General features: G+C 36.2%; 2 protein-coding genes and 1 long non-coding RNA gene across 4 annotated transcripts in view; all 3 read left to right on the top strand.

Annotated features, from left to right (window-relative positions):
• Positions 1-21,604, top strand: part of Aps (diphosphoinositol polyphosphate phosphohydrolase 1 Aps) — a 158,873-nt gene that overhangs the window by 19,187 nt on the left and 118,082 nt on the right. The gene's annotated exons all lie outside the window — the stretch shown is intronic.
• Positions 124-20,709, top strand: Bulli (regulator of MON1-CCZ1 complex protein bulli). Of its 2 annotated transcripts, XM_089701944.1 has the most exons (12): positions 124-320; positions 463-833; positions 1,042-1,163; positions 1,596-1,714; positions 2,180-2,293; positions 3,552-3,684; positions 8,406-8,506; positions 8,896-9,053; positions 11,073-11,217; positions 17,878-18,120; positions 18,426-18,627; positions 20,328-20,709. In XM_089701944.1, exons 1-12 carry the CDS (start codon positions 201-203, stop codon positions 20,381-20,383), a joined length of 1,884 nt encoding a protein of 627 aa, XP_089558070.1. In that variant the 5' UTR covers positions 124-200; the 3' UTR covers positions 20,384-20,709. The 2 variants fall into 2 exon arrangements, with proteins under 2 accessions (XP_089558070.1, XP_089558071.1); XM_089701945.1 differs by lacking the exons at positions 17,878-18,120; positions 18,426-18,627; positions 20,328-20,709 and adding an exon at positions 17,654-17,827.
• LOC149483733 (uncharacterized) lies at positions 15,202-16,695 on the top strand. Its single transcript, XR_016316438.1, has 3 exons — positions 15,202-15,535; positions 15,795-15,917; positions 16,066-16,695. It is a non-coding gene; the product is annotated as an uncharacterized LOC149483733 (long non-coding RNA).

Genomic DNA, 21,604 nt, shown 5'->3' with positions numbered 1-21,604 from the left:
TACCTAAGCTAGAGGTTGTTTGATAAATTTTACCACAGAATTTTACACACTACTTTATTATCTGTGGGGTGAATGACATTTGACATTTTAGAACGAGAAATCAAACTGATTATCAAAGTCAAAATCAGATGGTACCTCTCAGAGGGTACCTACTTTGCGATTGTTTTTGTTGTTACAAATTGAAAATAAACACCTAAAAAATGGCAATATTTTGCCTGAAAGACAGCGACAAATACTACTTATCCCTTTCAGAGCAGCCAAAGCGATTTGATGCCGATAGTCCAGTAACGAATGTATTTTTTGACGATACAAATGGACAGGTTGGTTCGATGTATTTTTAATTATTTAATTCAATTAAAAATTTACCATTTTGCATTTTCTTTAAGCAATATGATTTGTGTGCAAAAAATTTGAGACAGAATCGTTTCTAAAAATAATTTTGTGTCCTTTCGTGATTTACAGGTTTTTACTGTCCGATCCGGGGGTGTAACAGGGGTCACGGTGAATGGAATGGATGACTCGAAGAGCACATCATTCAGAATGGAAGATAAAGGACCTATTATTTCTATAAAATTCTCACCTGACCATAAAGTACTGGCCATCCAAAGAAACCTTGAAGCTCTAACTCCTATGGTTGAATTTGCTAACTTTAAAGATCTTGCGCCAACAAATGTTGAATATAGTCACACATGTAAATGGAAAAATGCAAAGATTTTGGGCTTTGTGTGGCCAAAAGTGAATGAAATTGCCTTCATAACAGATCATGGGATAGAGCTATTGCAAGTGTTTCCTGAGAAAAAGCAATTGAAGACATTAAAAAGTACTTCATTCAGGTTTGTTTATTTTCAATTATTTAAATATACAATGATATTGAAGTAAACATTGAAAATCTTTGCTTATGCAATAATTTAATTCGTAGACATTGTGGCCTAACTGCTATTAGAGAAATGAAAATTTTTTATAAAACAATCTATGTTACGGTCAAAATAATAGAGGAAGTTGTAAACTGCAAATAATAACTTTTAATCTTGATATTTTCAGCGGGGCCTGGTTCTCATGGTGCGCACAAAGCAACATAGTGCTGCTTGCTGGCAACAATGGTGCTTTACTTCAACCTTTCTCCCTCAATAACTCCACTATTACTAAACTGCAGAAATTGGAATGTAAGTGCAAAACTATTTAATATTCAAATTGAAATCATTACCTTAGGAATGTGAACCAAAAGAGAAAAAGAAATTTGTTACAGTGAATTAAGCGGGTCTGTATTTCACTTAATGATTTCAATTTTTCTATTCTAGTAAAATATCTTGTACTTTGTAAATATTAAGCTTTTATTATTTACTAGCTCTGCTCTGCGGTTTCACCTGCATTGCTCTGTTCCTGTTGGTCTTAGGGAGATGATATATAGCCTATAGCCTTCCTCGATAAATGGGCTATATATTTATATAACACCGAAATAATTTTCAAATTGGACCAGTAGTTTTCGAGATTAGAGCGTTCAAACAAACAAACCCTTCAGCTTTTTAATATTAGTATAGATATAAATTGAATCAAAATAAAAGACAAATAATACATAAATTTTATTTCAATTGCAGTAGATTCCTCCAGGCCAGTAGTAGAAAGAGATGTATTTGTATTGCGTCTGTGCGATGCATCATGGTGCGCTATATTCAGACATGGCAACCCTGTTACTGCTGCCGCTGGGCCAACAGAGGTATGAGTGTACAATTATTCATTTTAAAAGTCCCATGTAATAATTGTATTATGCAGTTGTTTCTGTTTTTGCTAGTCAAAAATATTAATTTTAAGATAAGCAAATCGTAATAAGTTCTCAATACCATATTACCATATACGAGCAAATAAATATATTTGAATGTGAATTTGAAAAAAAAATGAATTTGAAAGTCTGTCATTTTTGCTGTGCTTTTTACAATTTTTGCTTGTTAACAAATATAACATATTTAAGGCTAATAGAAAAGTGTCTATTAATTTTTTTTGAAGTGAAACTTCTTGGCGCTTTGAGAGTAAATTTTCAAGGCGCGTCATGGCAATACCGTCACGTCATGGAGGAAGACGATGATTTTTGTATCTTTGAATCATGCCAAAGAAGTTTCACTTCTAACACATGTGCTCGGCACGCACACTTTTTTTAAATGTAACCACGTTATTTTATTTACAGGTATGGTTGATGCCAATATCTGGTGGTCAGGGCATTCAGCATGTGCTGAAGACAGGCCTCGTGGGAAGATTCGCCGTTAGTGTTGTTGACCACCTTCTAGTCATACATCATCAGGTAACACTTGATTATTTTTAATTTCTAATGTCTTTAAAGTTTTTAGAGGAATTGATGATTAAGGGCCAATTTTTCAATCCTTGGATAAAACTTATCTGTCAAATAAAGTATTACACGATAATATTAAAATGTCACCTGTCAAATACGTAACGTACGTAATAAGAATACATTTTTGAAATGGTAGTTTAATACTTTATTCGACGAATAAGTTTTATCCAAGGATTGAAAAATCAGCCCTAAGATAAATATATTTGGAAGATGTTTTCATAAAACATAATATAAAATAATTAGGATTTTGACTGTTTGCGTGCGCTACGTAATCTGTTTATTTCAACACTTAAAATTTGATTTTTAGGTAATGTGTAGTAATAAATTATCTGTATGCTAAATTTTATCTTAAATCAGTTCACTTCGATTGGCATTCAAATTTAACTAAACACATTTATGTATCTTATTTATATAAGTATTATATTACGTAAAAAAAACTGTAACATAGTATTTCCTTGTGTTTGATTTTACGCGAGTATAATAAATTTACAAATTAAAGAATATCTATCGAAATTTTACAACAAGTACGCGGATATTATTGAAAAAGTTCAAAAAAGGTTTTTCAATACCATGAACTACAGATGTCATAAAAAATATATCCCATATTCAGACGTTTTGCATAAATACAAATTTTTGACTCTTAAAAATAGGCCTCCTTCAGACCATGTTCTTGTACGGACTTTGTAATAACAAATTTGACTGTCAGTATCTTGTGAGTAAATTATTTTACACCGTGCCACGAACTGTATACCGGCGAAAGCTGCGCACTTATCATCTATTTGCTACTGAGGCATGTCGTTCGAATGCTGGCTTGCGCTCCCCTTTACGTCATGTTGTTGACAATTTTAATAAAAATTTCTCTGACCTTGACATTTTTTCGAATTCAAAATTTAAGTTTCGAAGAAGTTTAGTTGATCTGCTCCTAAACATGCAATAACCTATCTTATTTTGCGTCCCTCTACCTTTATCTCTAATTTTTGATTTATTTTATTTTTATTGCCATGGCTAAGTGCACATTTATATTTATTTTTTCTTATTCGCATTTGTTGCACGTATAAAAATGTATGTATCCAAACTGTGGATAATGTTGTTGGTTGGACAGTTATACCTGTATTTAGATTAAGTTTTATTGTACAATTAACCACTGTTCTGCTGTTTATTATCCCTAATAAAGAAAAATAAAATAAAGAAATATTATTACTCATTCCAGTCTAGCCAAACGTCACAACTATTTGATATAATGGAGGAAACAAAAAGAGAAGGCAACATTGCAATGCACCTGCCCATAGTGCAAGGCATATCTATGAAACCGGCGCTTGTCGATGGACAGGAGTGCCCTATGTGTATCCTTTTTATAACTACCTTCGTATAAACGTTTCGTGAATTTGGGAATAATATAGTTTGAGGAAAGGTTAAGGTTTAAAAATTATTATTAAGTACCTAGTTCTTATATCATCGACATCATCATCAAGCATCGCGAGCCGGTTTGGTTTATGTTTAAAAAATAAGATCACATATGTTATACTTACCTATAATGAATTTGTGGCGGCCAGCTGAGCGAGCGCATAACGGGACTACGCGCCCTTCACCCCGCGCCCCGCTCCGGCCGCACACGAGAGTTGTCCGCTACGCTTCGCGACTCGCGAGCCTTCACTCCGTGGCAACCAGCTTTAGACGACGGATGTGCGCTCAGTTTTTCTATCCTATTGAATTATTGTAACGTGCGAATAAACGCATCTTCGTGGATGTTTTGGGATTTTATTTCAACGCTCCTCAAGCATCCCACATTGGTGACCCCGACTTCAAAAAACGTTTTATAATGGAAAAAGAAGACCGATCGGATTTGGAATTGAATAAAGTCGGCGTGCGGCTGCCGCCATTTTGGGCGGATGACCCTGCTTTGTGGTTCGCGCAGGTTGAAGGACAATTCTTTTTAGCTGGAATAACGTCTGATACGACGAAGTTTTACCACATTTCGTCGCAATTAGAACAAAGGTTTGCCCAGGAAGTCAAGGATATAATAAAAAATCCTCCAGCTGAGAATAAATATAATAAACTTAAAACAGAATTAATAAAACGACTAACGGCGTCACAGGAAAGACGAATACAACAACTTTTGGCTCAAGAGGAATTAGGGGACAGAAAACCGTCACAGTTTCTTCGTCATCTACAGAATTTGGCGGGGCCAGCTGTTCCGGACGAATTTCTCAGGACTTTATGGACAGGTCGGTTACCATTAAATATTCAAACAATAATAGCTTCACAAAAAAGTCTCAGTTTAGAAGCGATTGCCGATTTAGCAGATTCTGTTCATGATATTGTACACCCTACCAACAAGTTTGCACTTTAAATAATAATTTGAATAATAATTAAATTTCAGAATTAAGTAAGCAATTAGAAAATTTAACAAAAGAAGTAGCTTCACTAAAAGGTCAAGTCCACAGATCAAGGTCACGTACCCCATCTCGAATAAGAACTAACCGTAACAGGTCAAGATCTAAATCTAGAAATTTCGATTTTTGTTGGTATCATCATAGATTTGGCAAGCGAGCGCATAAATGCATTAAACCGTGCAAATTTAATTTGTCGTCGGAAAACAACATGTGCAGCCGGAACTAGCGGCAACCGACTGCAATGTTTCGCCAGGCCGCCTTTTTGTTATTGATAAAATAAGTAAAATAAAATTTCTTGTCGATACAGGTTCTGATTTGTGTGTTTACCCACGCAGAGCGCTCAGGCAATATCGAGAGAAGACTGACTATCAGCTGTTCGCGGCCAACGGCACTGTGATACCTACATATGGCTGGGTGCAGATAAATATTAATTTAGGTTTGCGGCGTGATTTTAAATGGCGATTTGTAGTTGCAGATATTAATAAGCCGATAATTGGCGTTGATTTTCTTTCTTTTTATAATCTGTTGGTAGATTGCCGCCAGCAGCGACTTATTGATGGGTTGACGTCACTCCAGGTCACAGCGTCAATTGAGATTCCAACTGACAGCGACTATGGTTCAATTAAGGTAATTTCTGGAGATTCTATTTACCATCAGCTTTTACGCAAATATCCAGACATAACACGCCCGGCTGGTACACATAAGGAGGTGAAACATAATACCGTTCATTATATTCGAACTACACCAGGTCCACCCGTTTCCTCACGACCACGCAGGCTGCCACCGGATCGCCTTCAGATAGCACAAAAAGAATTTGAGGACATGCTGCAATCAGGCGTGGCACGCAGGTCAGACAGTTCTTGGTCATCTCCATTACATTTAGCTCCTAAGAAAGACAACGGCTGGAGACCCTGCGGCGACTACAGAGCTTTAAATGCAAGAACTTTGCCAGACTGCTACCCCATCAGACATATTCAGGACTTTACACATTTAATTGCTGGAAGCACTATATTTTCTAAAATCGACATGGTAAGAGCATTTAACCAAATACCAGTTTTCAAGAGCGATATACCAAAGACCGCCATTACTACACCATTCGGATTATTCGAGTTTTGTTATATGACGTTTGGCCTTCGCAACGCAGCTCAGACCTTTCAACGTTTTGTTGATGAAATGCTCAAAGGACTATCCTTTTGTTATGGGTATGTCGATGATATTTTGGTCTTTTCCGCAGATTACGATGAGCACCTGGAACACCTGGATCAATTATTTAAGAGACTTTCAGACTACGGCATGCTTATTAATTCAAGTAAATGTGAGTTTGGTTTACCTAGTATAACCTTCTTAGGTCACAAAGTTACATCAGCTGGAATTAGTCCTGTTGAAGAAAAGGTTCAAGCTGTCGTAGATTATCCAGTTCCGAAGAGTGTAAGAGAACTCCGCCGATTTCTAGGAATGTATAATTTTTATAGGCGTTTCATTCCAGATGCATCTTCTATTCAAGGTCCTCTCAGCCTGGCACTCTCAGGATCTAAAAAGAAAAATAACCAACCTATCGAGATGTCTGATGTCATGCTGGACTCCTTCAATGCCTGTAAGTCGTCTCTTGCGAGAGCAACCTTATTAGCTCATCCTAGGTCCGACTGTGATTTTGCAATTCACACAGATGCCTCTGACATCGCAGTCGGTGCTGTGCTCCAACAACGGGTAAATGATGACTGGCAACCACTAGCGTTTTTCTCACGCAAACTTAAGCCGTCTCAGGTAAAATATAGTCCGTATGATCGAGAACTGTTAGCCATTTATGAAGCTATACGATATTTTCGACATATGCTGGAGGCCAGAAATTTTACTGTGTACACAGATCATAAGCCGCTGACATTCATGTTCAAAACTAATCGAGATAAATGTTCACCTCGACAATTTAGATATCTAGATTTTATTTCTCAATTTACTACAGATATCAGGTACGTGACCGGGTCTGAGAATATGGTAGCCGACGCTATGTCCAGAATAGAGGAAATCGCAGACTCTATAAATTTTGAGGAGCTTGCACGCGCTCAAAGTACAGATATTGAGCTGCAAGAACTTTTAAATAACAATTCATCTCTTAAACTAGTAAAAGTAAAATTACCAAATTCATCTCATTTCATCTACTGTGACGTGTCTATGCAAAATCCAAGACCGTTTGTTACTAAGGCCTTTCGCGAACAAGTTTTTAATAATTTACATGGTTTAAGCCATCCTGGTGCTAAGGCGAGCATTAAGTTGATTACGCAACGATTTGTTTGGCCTGGAATTAAAAAAGATTGTCGACGCTTGGCGCGAGCTTGCACAGATTGCCAGCGCAACAAAGTCATTCGTCATACAATTTCACCTTTCTCTCAATTTTCTACACCTTCTCAACGTTTTTTGCATGTCCACATGGACATTGTAGGACCATTACCTTATTCTTCTGGTTACAGATATTGTCTCACGATCATCGATAGATTCACGCGTTGGCCTGAGGCAGTTCCTTTACCAGACATACAAGCCGAGACGTGTGCCCGTGCTTTTCTCTCTGGTTGGGTGGCGAGATACGGATGTCCAGAGAAGATCACTACTGACAGAGGAAGACAGTTTGAATCTGATTTGTTTCGTAGCATTTCTTCACTGTTGGGTGCAGTTCATCGCCCTACGACGGCGTATCACCCGGCATGCAACGGCATGGTGGAGCGCTTTCATCGGCAGCTTAAGGCAGCTATCATGTGCCATAAAAATGATCAATGGTCTGAGGTACTTCCACTTGTTTTACTTGGCATTCGCAGCGCTTGGAAGGAAGACATTGAGTCATCTGCAGCTGAGCTAGTGTACGGGGAGCCACTGCGCCTTCCCGGTGAGTTTCTCGCTCCTAAAGCTCATAGTACTGATCTAACAGATTTTGCATCCCGCCTACGCAATCATTTTCATAATCTCGCACCAAAACCAGCGCACTGGCATACCAGCAAAACCTTTTTCATACCTAAGAGCTTACAAATTGCTGACTATGTTTTCCTTCGCAAAGGCCCCATTAAAAAATCATTAGAATCACCTTATTCTGGCCCGCACAAAGTGATTGAAAGAGGAGAAAAAACATTTAAAATTGACGTGGGAGGCAAGCTTTCGCATGTAACCATAGATAGGCTTAAACCTGCTTATTTGCTTACTAAATTACAGGAAGAACCACAACACGATGAGAACAGCAAATCACTACCGTTCAAGACCAGAAGTGGACGAGTGGTTCGCTTCCCCAACTACTATCGACCTTAGCTGTGGCATCGGTCTCGGCGGGGGAGTAGTGTGGCGGCCAGCTGAGCGAGCGCATAACGGGACTACGCGCCCTTCACCCCGCGCCCCGCTCCGGCCGCACACGAGAGTTGTCCGCTACGCTTCGCGACTCGCGAGCCTTCACTCCGTGGCAACCAGCTTTAGACGACGGATGTGCGCTCAGTTTTTCTATCCTATTGAATTATTGTAACGTGCGAATAAACGCATCTTCGTGGATGTTTTGGGATTTTATTTCAACGCTCCTCAAGCATCCCACAAATTTTCTTTTTTTTAAGATTTGAGTGTAAAGCAACAAAGTCTTGTTAAAATTACAAGTTTTCTAATTTAATCTATTACTAGAGTGATTTTCTTAACATAACATTTAGATTCTGGCAACTGGGTTGTATTTCAACCAGACTATATCATAGATGCGAGACTGGGTTGTCTATGGAAGGTGCAACTTATTCACTCTGGACTGGCACATAATGTAAAGACCCTATTTTTATTTATTTTTATGCTTAAATAATTTTTACGAATTAATAAAATATAGCTTGTTTTAAACATTAAAGTTACAATTTACTTTGTAATTATGGTAAAAATACAGGTAGTAATTATTTTTTTTAGGTTTAATAGAAATGGGATTAACCGTAACAGATAATTTTAGTTTTTTACGCAATCAAACTATGATTTTATTTGGTCAAATTATCTGTGTTGCCCTAAAAATTAATCAACACTGTACAAACTTCTGAAACCTATATTTCATATATTTAACCCATTGACCACCGAGCGGCCCGATCGGGCCGAGACACAATAGATTTTCTATTGTGTCTGTGATCCGAGGACTGACGGATTAAATAATAATAAAAACAATTACAGGTACCAAAAGACGAGATATCAAAGATAGTGGCTGTTCTATTAAGGCGAAAGAACGGCAAAGACGCGATCTATCAAATATTAAACCAGCTGGTCACCAACGCGGGGACATACCTCGTTGAATTGTCCAAAGTTTTTGATGAAATCAACGCTGTTTACAGGTATTTTGATAAGTTACTTCGAAACTAACAAATAAGCGTAGCCTTATGTATTATTTTTAAGTTTCCGGAAGGCATTGACATGTCTGACCATAGCAGCAGAGTATAGCAGCAATTATTCAAAATCTTGCAAGCAGTAAAAGAAATCTCGTTCAAAATTTATTTATAATATTGAGGTAATTAAAACAAATAGATTAAAATCGATTGAACGATCTACTCAGTGACCGCCAATACGGATTCCGCCGAAATCGGTCCACTGGGGATCTTCTAGCGTATGCCACCTACATCTGGAGTGAGGCCATAGAGAATCATGGTGAAGCGCTTGCCGTCTCCCTTGATATCTCGAAGGCCTTCGATAGGGTCTGGCATGATAGTCTTATCGGCAAGCTTCCATCATACGGTCTGCCTACCGGTTTTTGCGCATGGATCTCAGATTTCCTGAGAGATCGGTCGATTCGAGTAGTCGTCGACGGTTGCTCGTCCGACCAAATGGCTATTAACGCCGGGGTCCCTCAGGGATCAGTTCTCTCCGCAACACTATTCCTGCTACACATAAACGATCTGCTGAAACCCGGTATCTATGGGTATGCAGACGATAGCACCGTTGTGGAGAGATACGCATCCAGCGCGCGAGCCAGTACGGCACAAATCCAGTCTCTACGGGAGGCGATGGTCGAACGCATGTACTTGTCCTTACAGGCAGTCTCCGACTGGGGCGAAGCCAATCTGGTCAAGTTCAATGCGACCAAGACCCAGGCGTGTCTATTCACCGCAAAACGGAGTCCATTCAACCTGACTCCGTCTTTCCAAAGTGTATCCGTACCGATAACTGACCACCTCGAGCTTCTTGGTATCACCTTGACGCCTACTCTCAATTTTGGTTCATACATTGAATCAAAAGCCCAAGTAGCCTCAAAAAAGCTCGGTATACTGGCGAAGGTGAGGCAGTATTTCAGTCCGGGACAGTTGCTCAACCTTTATCAAGCACAAGTCCGATCGTGCATGGAATACTGCTCTCACCTCTGGGATGGATCTGCCAAGTACCAGCTGGAGACGCTTGAGGCGATAGAGAGGCGCGCCAAGAGGCTCATAAACGACGATGAGCTAGTAGGCAAAAAACTCCACAGCCTCGCTCATCGCCGCAGAGTGGCAAGTTTATCGGCTTTCTACCGGATACACTTTGGTGAGTGCGCTGCGGAATTGCACGACCTAATTCCGCCATCCCCGTTTTTCCATCGTTCGTCGAGGCGCACAGATTCTAGGCATCGCCACATGGTTGATGTTCCATGTACCCGGACAAAGCGGTTCGGATCGTCATTCTTTATTCGAACCGCTAGGGACTGGAACATGCTTCCTGCATCTGTGTTCCCCGATGAGTACAATATGGAGGTCTTCAAGAGGAGAGTGAACAGGTACATTCTAGGGCAGCGCGCTCCATCTTAGGCCACATCTCAGCTTACCATCAGGCGAGATCGTGGCCAAGCGCTCCCCTATTGTACTGTAAAAAAAAAAAAAAAAAAAATCGCTCTTTAAAACGCCAAAAAATGTTCGTACTGATATTGAAATATAACATTAATTCAAATTCACACCTAATGTCGTGGCAGTAAAGTTCCAAGTCTATTAAATCGCTCATCATAAAACTCTGCCTAATACACGCATGGGCAGTTTTGTTTCGGACATTATTTTATGTCAGAGCAAGCAATGGGGTAGGTGGGCCACCTGATGTTAAGTGGTGGTGGTGGCCCATAAACACGAGAAATCATATCTTTTTTTACGAGAATGTGATTTTTTCTTTTTAAAGTGAAACTTTTATTACATCGTCTCAAACTTTTTGGTCTGTGTAGCGCATGTCGCGTGACGGTCGGCTGTCGAGTAGGTATAAAGCAGTGTTCGGAGTCATTATCGTACAAATACGATAATTTTGTGCCTAAGTTTCACTTTTACCGTGGTTTCATAAAACCACACAACATTTTTTTAATCGTGATTGTGGGTCTATTTGTTGATTCAAGTGAATATAATCAGGAAATGGGCAGATTTAGAAGTGGCCCGCAACACAGCGGGGCACGTGGGTGATAAGTGCCCGGACACGTTCCCGGTGCTGATCTCGCAGGCGGATCTCTGCGGCCACGTGCTGCAGCTGCACGCGGATATTGACCATCTGGTGCAGGTGGGCTGCTCTCATACACATTAAATATCATTTTTTTTTTTTGTAAATTGTCAATTAAAAAATTAAAAGGCGAAAAAATTTTTCTAGGTAGACATGATTTACCACCATAGACCGCGTCACCGCTTTCCATCAGGTGGGACTGTGGTCAAATGTCTACCTATCCTAATGTAAAAAAAAAAGATTATACGACAGCCTTAAAAAAAGATTCCATACTTTGACTTTTCATGCCCGGTTTGATTGTTAACTTTAACTTTACTTTTGACTCACGTATTTGTTATTTAAACGGATCTTATTAATAAGCCGTGAATCGGGCCTCATTATTCCATTCTACTTACTATTCTACACTATTCTGAGTATTAATCTCTTAACCCATTTCCAATCGAAGCGTATAAATATAAAAAATAGCGTAAAAATAAATATGTATTGCAATTGCCTCATTCATTGTCATTTTCGATAGATGGCGTTAGTAGTATTATAACATTCAATATTTTTCTTTTAAGGAATATAGAAACAACTATTTATTTTCCAAGATTTATTTTTCATGAGGTTTTCATTTATTTTTCATGAAATCTATGATTTTGGTTCAATCATTAAATCATAATTGTCTCATTTAATAATTTAAAATGAAATGCTAACATTATTTAATCAAAAAGGTTTATTTTCATTGTTATTCTTAAAAAAAAATCAATAAATGTTATCTGCGTAACGGTTCACAGGTGACCATTGCCATTCTTATTTAAAAACTTGGGGATTGAACACGTAAATAACATCACTGTAATACGATGATACATGTCACGAAATTTACAAATATCTTTAACATAATATTAACGGTATGAAGCTAATCTATATTTAATAGAAAAAGCCAAGTAAAGTCATGGTGTTTGAACCTGTGCCTTACGTCACACAAACATTGTTTATTATATTTTTCAGTATGATAAAATATGTCGCAATTCTATGTCGATTTTATGAGTCCGGATGTTTATCTTTGTCATAAAATTGACATTAAATTATCAAAGAAACTTATTTTTTACCAGATTTCTGGTGGACCAACTTTAGGAACATATTTTCCTTATGTTATACTAGCGGTCCGCCTCGGCTTCGCCCGTGGTACATATTTCGCAATAAAAGGTAGCCTATGTTCTTTCTCAGGGTCTAAAGATTATCTGTGCCAAATTTCATCAAAATCGGTCCAGTAGTTTATGAGCCTATTCATTACAATCAAACAAACAAACAAAGTTTTCCTCTTTATAATATTAGCCCATTGAGCCCCGAACGGCCAGATCCGACCGCGACACAATAGATTTTCTATTGTGTCTGTGATTCCGGGGCCTGATGGATTAGTGTAGATAATATCTATATCCAACTATAGATCCTTACAAACTACATATTTATCATATTGGCAAAATAAGTAGAAATTGTAGAAAGATAATGTGATAAGACTTAACCTCCAAACTTTTCAGTCTATTGGATACAAGTTTTCAATAAAAAAGCTGTAGCTAGTGAAATCTAGACACGCGGTAGCGTGTCAAGCCGAGTTCAAGCGAAGAGAACTGGCGAGCAGCAGCCGTGTGTAATTTTACACGAACCATCTGGAGCCACTTTTAACCCCCTTATAACTCGAAAACTATTTAACTTAAACAAACCAAATTTGGTACATATAAAGAGGACCCCAAGATAAACAAGTACCTTAACTAATGACCTATTGAACCCCATAATTTGATGGGGCTAGTTTTACATACTGTTTATATTTTGTGAGGTATTTCTGAACTGTCTATACTTGGCACACATTTAGATCTCATTTATTTTTTTGGCAAATTAAGTCAACGATTGAACTCGGCTCCAATTTTTACATTTATGTTTTTGGTGGGATAGAATACATATATACAGGGTTACTTGTAAAACACCAGCAACCTCGCAGGACAAGATAGCTAACATCATACGTAACAACATTTGTTCTACGACTTTTGGCATAACGCAATAAATTATTTTTTAGTGATTTTTTAAGCTTTTATTGTACTCTCCTAACATTATTTTGTAAGTCTATGCGCTGACTGTCGCAGATATAGTTCAAGTTCAAAGGCGCTAGCGCCGCTCCGCCCCTACCTTCCCCCTCTCGTTCGCTTCTTGTTTACGTAATTTTTGGGATTCGCGTAGAGTTTATCATAATATTCAAACGGAAAATTAAATGAATATCTATTTAAATGAGCGTTTTCAAAAAAAAGTGTACCCCTCACTTTCGGCCTGTCCCCTGTGTTTCAAGTCGAATAACAAGTAAAATTTATATGATGGCTAATTATTTTAATGCTTGAAAAGTATTAAATACATCATAATTTGATAAATGCAAACAATTAATTCACGGAAACATTGCGTACTATTTTTTAAATAATCATTTTTAAAACTAAAGTGTCAGTTTTTGGCGTGTCCCCATCCAAGTTCTTCGATGTTAGAGAAGCGATTCTAAAAAGTTTTATACCAAGGTACCATAAGTTTTAGTGTCGTTTAAAAGTACATTTATTTGCAAATCGTCGCATGTAGTTCATAATTAAGGCCTTATAATCGTTTAAAAGCAATTTGATTTCCAAAAATATCTTAAAAAGTGATACCGACCGGACATGTCGGGTTTATCACGGCCACTTACAAATTTTAGATTACTATTTGAATTTTATAAATGGCAAAATTATCGTTTACTTTCACCGTCCGCTATTTTAAAAAAGCTTGTTTTCAAATGCAGTTCGAGTAAAACAGATGTGTTTTGTGAGTGCAACGGCCGTTGAAATTTCTACTGTCTGGTTTGAGACATATTATTACTTGATACAGGTAAGTAAACATCGTTTAAATACTTTCAGAAGATGAGAAATGTATTCATTAACCGTTATTTACATTTGATAATGAGTGTAGGCACATTTTTTCGTCAGAATATAATTTTGACTATAAACTGAGAAGAAAACGTCACGTCAGTTTTGCAACATTTTGCTTCGTGACCTATAGGCTGACCAAAACTGACAGCACAAAGCCAAGTCTAGATTGGTAATATTCTTCATAATTTTTATAATTTTTTTCATATTTTTAGGTTTCACTAATCTCGGGACCAAAAAGGACATGTATAATTTGCAAAAAATGGTATTGCAATGAATGCGTTGGTAAGCAGGTGGTCAGCATAGGTATACCCTGAATACATAATATGTGGTACATGTATGGAAAGTTAAAAGGTGTAGTGTATTTATTTCTTCTGAAGCTTGAGATTAGTTTTTTTTGTCTTATCATAATTACCCTTAACTATTACATTCTTCCTACTGTTATAGGAGTTTGCAGGAAGTTTTGATACTTTAACCACTTATCTTTTTTTCTTTTTTTCAGATTGGAAAACATTCTAAGTTCCACAAAGCTCCAACAACATGGTTATTTTTCAGTTGCAACTGATCTCTATTAAATTTATAAGGAACGGTTCCTAAATTGTGATAAGGTTCCAGTTAATATAATGTTCGTAACATTTTTACTTCGTTTTTTTATTCGTATTATACTTCGTGTCCTAAGAAGTAGTATTTACCTAAACAGTATCTTATTATTTATTTAGACTTATTGGGTTAACAGTACTTCTAAAGACATCCGTATAACCGGCTAAAGATAATATATCCTACATATATTTTGCGAAACTCGCCATAACTCTGAGTTTTACCCTAAAATTGATACTGTGTCAAACTGTGTGTTGATGTACTTTTTTTATGAGACTAAAATAAAATTTTTGTAAACGTATTCTCGGTTTTATTTTAACTATGTAAATTATTGGATTCAATATAAACCTAGCCTTATTAAAAATGGTCTATCGGTTTTGCGACAGTCCCCCGTTTTGCGACAAGAAAAAATTTAGTTTTTACATTTTTTTATCATTTTTAAAAATAAAGTGTCAGTTTTTGGCGTGTCCAAGTTCTTCGATGTTAGAGAAGCGATTCTAAAAAGTTTTATACCAGGGTACCATAAGTTTTAGTGTCGTTTAAAAGTACATTTATTTGCGAATCGTCGCATGTAGTTCATAATTACGGCCTTATAATCGTTTGAAAACAATTGGATTTCCAAAAATATCTTAAAAAGTGGTACCGACCGGACATGTCGGGTTTACCACGGCTAATAATGCCACTTAGAAATTTTAGATTACTATTTGAATTTTTTTAATGGCAAAATTATCGTTTACATTCACCGTCCGCCAATTTAAAAAAGCTTATTTTCAAATACAGTTCGAGTAAAACAGACGTGTTTTGTGAGTGCAACGGCCGTTGAAATTTCTACTGTCTGGTTTGAGACATATTATTACTTGATACAGGTAAGTAAACATCGTTTAAATACTTTCAGAAGATGAGCAATATATTCATTAACCGTTATTTACATTTGATAATGAGGGTAGGCACATTTTTTCGTCAGAATATAATTTTGACTAAAAACTGAGAAGAAAACGTCACGTCAGTTTTGCAACATTTTGCTTCGGCTGACAAGAAAAGTCGCAAAACTGACAGCATAAAGCCAAGTCTAGATTGTCATTGTAATATTCTTCATAATTTTTATAATTTTTTTCATATTTTTAGGTTTCACTAATCTCGGGACCAAAAAGGACATGTATAATTTGCAAAAAATGGTATTGCTATGAATGCGTTGGTCAGCAGGTATACCCTGAATACATATGTGATACATGTATGGAAAGTTAAAAGGTGTAGTGTATTTATTTCTTCTGAAGCTTGAGATTAGTTTTTTTTGTCTTATCATAAATACCCTTAACTATTACATTCTTCCTACTGTTATAGGAGTTTGCAGGAAGTTTTGATACTTTAACCACTTATCTTTTTTTCTTTTTTTCAGATTGGAAAACATTCTAAGTTCCACAAAGCTCCAACAACATGGTTATTTTTCAGTTGCAACTGATCTCTATTAAATTTATAAGGAACGGTTCCTAAATTGTGATAAGGTTCCAGTTAATATAATGTTCGTAACTTTTTACATCGTTTTTTTATTCGTATTACACTTCGTGTCCTAAGAAGTAGTATTTGCCTAAACGGTATCTTATTATTTATTTAGACTTATTGGGTTAACAGTACTTCTAAAGACATCCGTATAACCGGCTAAAGATATATCCTACTTATATTTTGCGAAACTCGCCATAACTCTGAGTTTTACCCTAAAATTGATACTGTGTCAAACTGTGTGTTGGTGTTCTTTTTTTATGAGACTAAAATAAAATTTTTGCAAACGTATTCTCGGTTTTATTTTAACCATGTAAATTGGATTCAATATAAACCTAGCCTAATAAAAAATGGTCTATCGGTTTTGCGACAGTCCCCCGTTTTGCGACAAGAAAAATGTTAGTTTTTACATTTTTTTTATTATAAGGGACACAAATAATTTGATTTCAATATTTAAAATGGTTTTACTGTTCCGAAATGAAATAATCACTTTGCCGATTTTAATCGAAATGTATTAAGTATCGTAAAAGTAACTACTTTGGCATCTACTTTGGCTACTTTGGCATCAGCTGTGGCAAAACAGAACTTAAAGCTAGTTTAATAGGAATTTTATTAATTTGTCGACTTCAATTTTCTATTTTTTAAATAATGTATGTTATAATCTTCGTAACACAATCAAAATATTTTGCGTCTTTCTTCGTAGTTAATAGTTACATGAGCATTGATGACTGTCGCAAAACTGACACTTTTTTTCACAGTCCCAATTTATTTTGATGATTTCTCGTAAAACAAATTAATCTGCAAGCAATTAAATATAATTTTACTTACATGTATATTTAAAATTTCTAAATCAAATTTTCATTAAAAATGCAACATTTAAAATTTATCCATAAATTCAGTCATGGTACACTTTTTTTGAAAACGCTCTAGTACAAAAAGTCGAGCATAAAAGCGGCACGGCTATAAGTACCATCCTTATTTCGATAGATGTCGTGGTAATGTAAAAAAATGTAAAATGGTTGTAAAGACAGATCAATAGATGCCGTAAGCTTTACTTTACATCCCGCTATCGAAATTTATTTGTATTTTCATAACTTCATATTATACACGTCTTACTTTTACAAACGTTGTGTTTTCATAATATAACAATTTTTATTTTTGGAGGTCCTAGGCCTTTGCCTCGGACTGGAATTTAATCAGATATACGTCACTTATTTTATTAATCTACTAGATTTCCGCCCGCGGCTTCGCATAGTTCCCGTTCCCGTGGGATTTCCGGGATAAAACCTACCCTATGTGTTAATCCAAGTTACCTTCTATATGTGTGCTAAATTTCATTGTAATCGGTTCAGTAGTTTTTACGTGAAAGAGTAACAAACATCCATACATCCATACAAACTTTCGCTTTTATAATATAAATAGGATTATACAGAATTGATTTGGATTTATCATTAGTACATTTATGATATCTATATAATTTCAACCAGGTGGTAACCGCCTACCTATCCTCCCTATCCCGGCACGACATGGTAGTCCAACACGCAGCCGCTGAGCTGTGCGTGCGTGCGTTAGTAATGCGCCTGCGGCTGCGTGCGCTCGTGTGGCGTAATTTATCCCAGTTTTATTGATCGTATACATTACAGATATAATATTATGAATATTTATCATATAGATATAATATGAACATTTATCATGTATGTATTCCAACTAGGTGGTAACAGCCTACCTATCCTCCCTATCCCGGCACGACATGGTAGTCCAACACGCAGCCGCTGAGCTGTGCGTGCGTGCGCTAGTGACGCGCGGTGCGGGCGGGCGGCTGCGGGCGCTCGTGCGGCGCGGTTGCCTTGGCGACGCGAGGCCGCTCGCCTGCCAGCTGCTCAGCTTGGGGCATATCGATCCCGCGGCTGCGCAGCTCGCGCTGGATATGATGTGGCGGTTGAAGGCGTATGAGGTTAGTAATGGCAACAGTGGAATGGGTAGATTTAAACGGTGAAGCTAGGTTTTCAGGATATAGAAGAACTCTGCAATACTGTAATAAGCAGTAACTTTTACTGCCAAATTTGATAATTTTAAATTTTTGGATTGGTGTTTCATACGATACTAAAAGCTGAGTTAACTAAATAATTACGAGAGGTTGTAATTTTCAGCAAATCATGAATATAAAATTTCATCAATGCTGTAGAGCTGATACGAGCAGAAGCTTGACATGTTTTACATGACTTTACAGTGGGATTTATCGAAACTACGTTATTCCAGGAAATAGTGGAAGTGCTATTAAGCTGGAACGAGCCAGTAAGCGCTCTAGGTGCGGCTCGGCAGAGCGGTGTGTCCGCGTGGGGCGCGCTCGCACCCCGCAAGCTGCTCGCGGGGGCCGCGCGGGACCCCGCCTTCAGAGCGATATACCACGCGCTGCTGGCGAGGAATGAAAGGCTCAGGGGGTCGCCGCACTTTGTTAAGGGTGAGTTGTGTTTGTGAGAGGTGAGTTTGTGCTACCAGGGGGTAGATTGCGCCGCTTCGTTAAAGGTGGGTGGGTTCGAATGTATCAACAGGTAAAGACTAGGGTAGGAGATCTCCATATTTTGTTAATGGTAAAGATTTGTAAAAGACAGATAGCGGCAACCGGGTTTTGCAAGGATGAAAATTTGGTGGCTGGTCACCTATTAGTGTTCTCATATCAAATAAACAATAGACAAGATAAATAAATAATAGAAATCTATACTAATATTATAAAGCTGAAGAGTTTGTTTGTTTGTTTGTTTGTTTGAACGCGCTAATCTCGGGAAGTACTGGTCCGATTTGAAAAATTCTTTCGATGTTAGATAGCTCATTTATCGAGGAAGGCTATAGGCTATATACCATCACGCTACGACCAACAGAAGAGGAGCCACGGGGGTGAAACCGCGCGGAGCGGCTAGTAATATATAAGCAAGCAAGGACCAACCGAGAAGGCGCGCGCCATGCTTAACTTAGAGTAAGAAAGCTTTGGGTATAGGAAGTGGTCGAAATTCTGATAAATTAATTTCCCTGCGGCATTGCGATCGAATATTAATTACTATAATTTATTTATAACGTTTTTTATAATCTGTAATAGTTTACTGTTTTACACATCATCAAGACAATAATTTACTGAACACATGATCTGAAACACGTATGTTCAAAATTTTGACATTGTTTATCGCCTGTTTAATTGTCGCCGTTATCTTTAATATTTTAACCTCTTATCACTTCGAATGTGATCACGTTGTTATGGTGTATCGCAATGTCATTACATAGAGTAATTATACGTTAGAGACCAATCGATCACTGAAATGTGAAATCAATTTAAATCAAGAAATAAACAACCTTTTTATCTATGAATGAAAGAAATTAAATAAAAAAATTGCTAGTTTTTCTATTCGTTAAAAATTTATAAAGCATTTGAATCTATACTGGTGTAATTATTTGCCTTTACTCAATTTCTGAACCGCGTATCATATTCTATTAAATAATTTAAAATTATAGTGTTTGTGTGTAACATAGCGCCAGAAGTGATTCGATACAAATGGATTTCTAACGTTTTTGACATGCCTTATTTCCCAAAACTTTCATCTCTGTTTAGGTAGTACATAATTTATTTATTTATTTTTATTTATAATACTTACATGGAGCTTGAGAAAAATTATCCCAATCGGGAAATTTTATATTGTAACTACTTATTTTTTTTTTTGTGTTGCGAAGCATAATTCAACACATTTTTCAGTTATGTAATATAAATTATTCTACATAATTTAAATAATACATTATCTATATCTCGTTCATAGGTCAGGTCACGGTTATATCTAGAACAACCATAAGTTTATATAATTTTATGGCTTTCTGTTATTATTTTAGCGAAAATAAAAACTCTACAAATATAAGAGATAAATTATAAAACCGATTTTATGGACCACTAGCTGTGTGACCCAGTTTTTCATACGAAACGCTTTATTAGATACCTAATAATATTTTTTTTCAAAATCCGTTACAAGAAGTAGTCCATATAACGTAGATTTTGGACTACATATTTGTTCCAAATCGGTGCTGTAGTTTAGCCGTGAAAGCGTAACAGACAGACAAACAGGCGCCAATTATTGTGGATAATATCGTTTATTTAGTGATTAATTTGTTTTTTTTTTTCAGGAGAACAATGCGAACAGTATATTGAATACTACAAACAACTTATGGCAGATTCGTAAATAATTTAGGGTGATCTAAATAACTAGCTTTAATTTGAAATGTGATTTGTAATTTAATTGTAATAATTATTTTTCTAAAAATAATTAATTTGATTGTGAATTCATAAAAATTGTATATATATAAAAGGCAATTTGGTAACTATTTTGTAAAATTTATTTTTTCCTTTTAAATTAATTTTACATCATGGTAAAAAAATAAAAACTGAATAATGGAAAAGCGTTTGAAAAATGCTAATAAAGTGAAATTATAGAAAATATTGCATATATAACATGTTATGTAAAAAATATTTTGTTAATATTGATTTTTTTTTAATAAATAATAATAATATCCAAACATTTTGGTTTTTTATTTGGTCAGTATTATCTCAACTCATATGATATAGTTTTCAAGACTCAAGTTAAATAATATAATGTTATGCAATCAAAATATCTATGTACCGTGAAACCTGCTTACTTTGCCACTTTTTCATGTGTCAAAAAGTTTGATTCGCTTTAAAAAAATATAATTTTATGAAAACGTAATGAGTAACCTGCACCTAGACGTAGTAAATTTCATAAAAATTTACATTATTACTAAATATCTATTTCATTTTTGTAAATTATAATATTTTAAGCATAAAAACAATTATGGCAAAGTTAGCTGTCACTTCTGGTAAATTTGCCATATGAAAGAAAAAATGAAATTTTTGGAGTTTATGAGGTTAAAAAGTAATATATTTGCACTCTTCCTATATCCCGTAAAATAAAGTAAAAACTTTATATTATTTAGCACTGGTAATTTAACTCTCTAAGAAGGTGGCAAATTCACCAACCTTTCCAAAATATTTCCTATATAAGAAGAAGTTAGGGTTAGGGTTGTCAAATAAAAATGTTTTCGTAGTAGGAACAATTTAGTAAAAGTAAAAAAAAAACATAATCAATTACTTCTAGTTAGTTTCTTAACTTTGAATTGTTTTACATAATAAAACAAAAAAAATAGTATTCATTAAACTAACTTTTTTTTTTAATATCACACATTACACGACATTCCTAAAAGATTTAAACAATGACAAATTCTTATTTATATGATCTTGATTGAATATAAAAATTGTTGTTATTTTAAACTTGATAAAATATTCATCAGAAATTTTGTGGCAGCCCTAACCTCCAACAAAACATGGCAAAGTCACCATCACAGACGTTGTGATTGGGGTTGTTGAATTTACCAATACCAATTGCGAA

The sequence above is a fragment of the Colias philodice genome, chromosome 12, assembly GCF_061535455.1.
Source record: "Colias philodice isolate Cphi_HAF_F1 chromosome 12, ilColPhil1 Martin Lab GWU primary, whole genome shotgun sequence".
Classification (NCBI taxonomy): domain Eukaryota; kingdom Metazoa; phylum Arthropoda; class Insecta; order Lepidoptera; family Pieridae; genus Colias; species Colias philodice.
Note: the sequence above shows the minus strand (reverse complement) of the source record. Positions and strands in the feature narration are given on the sequence as shown.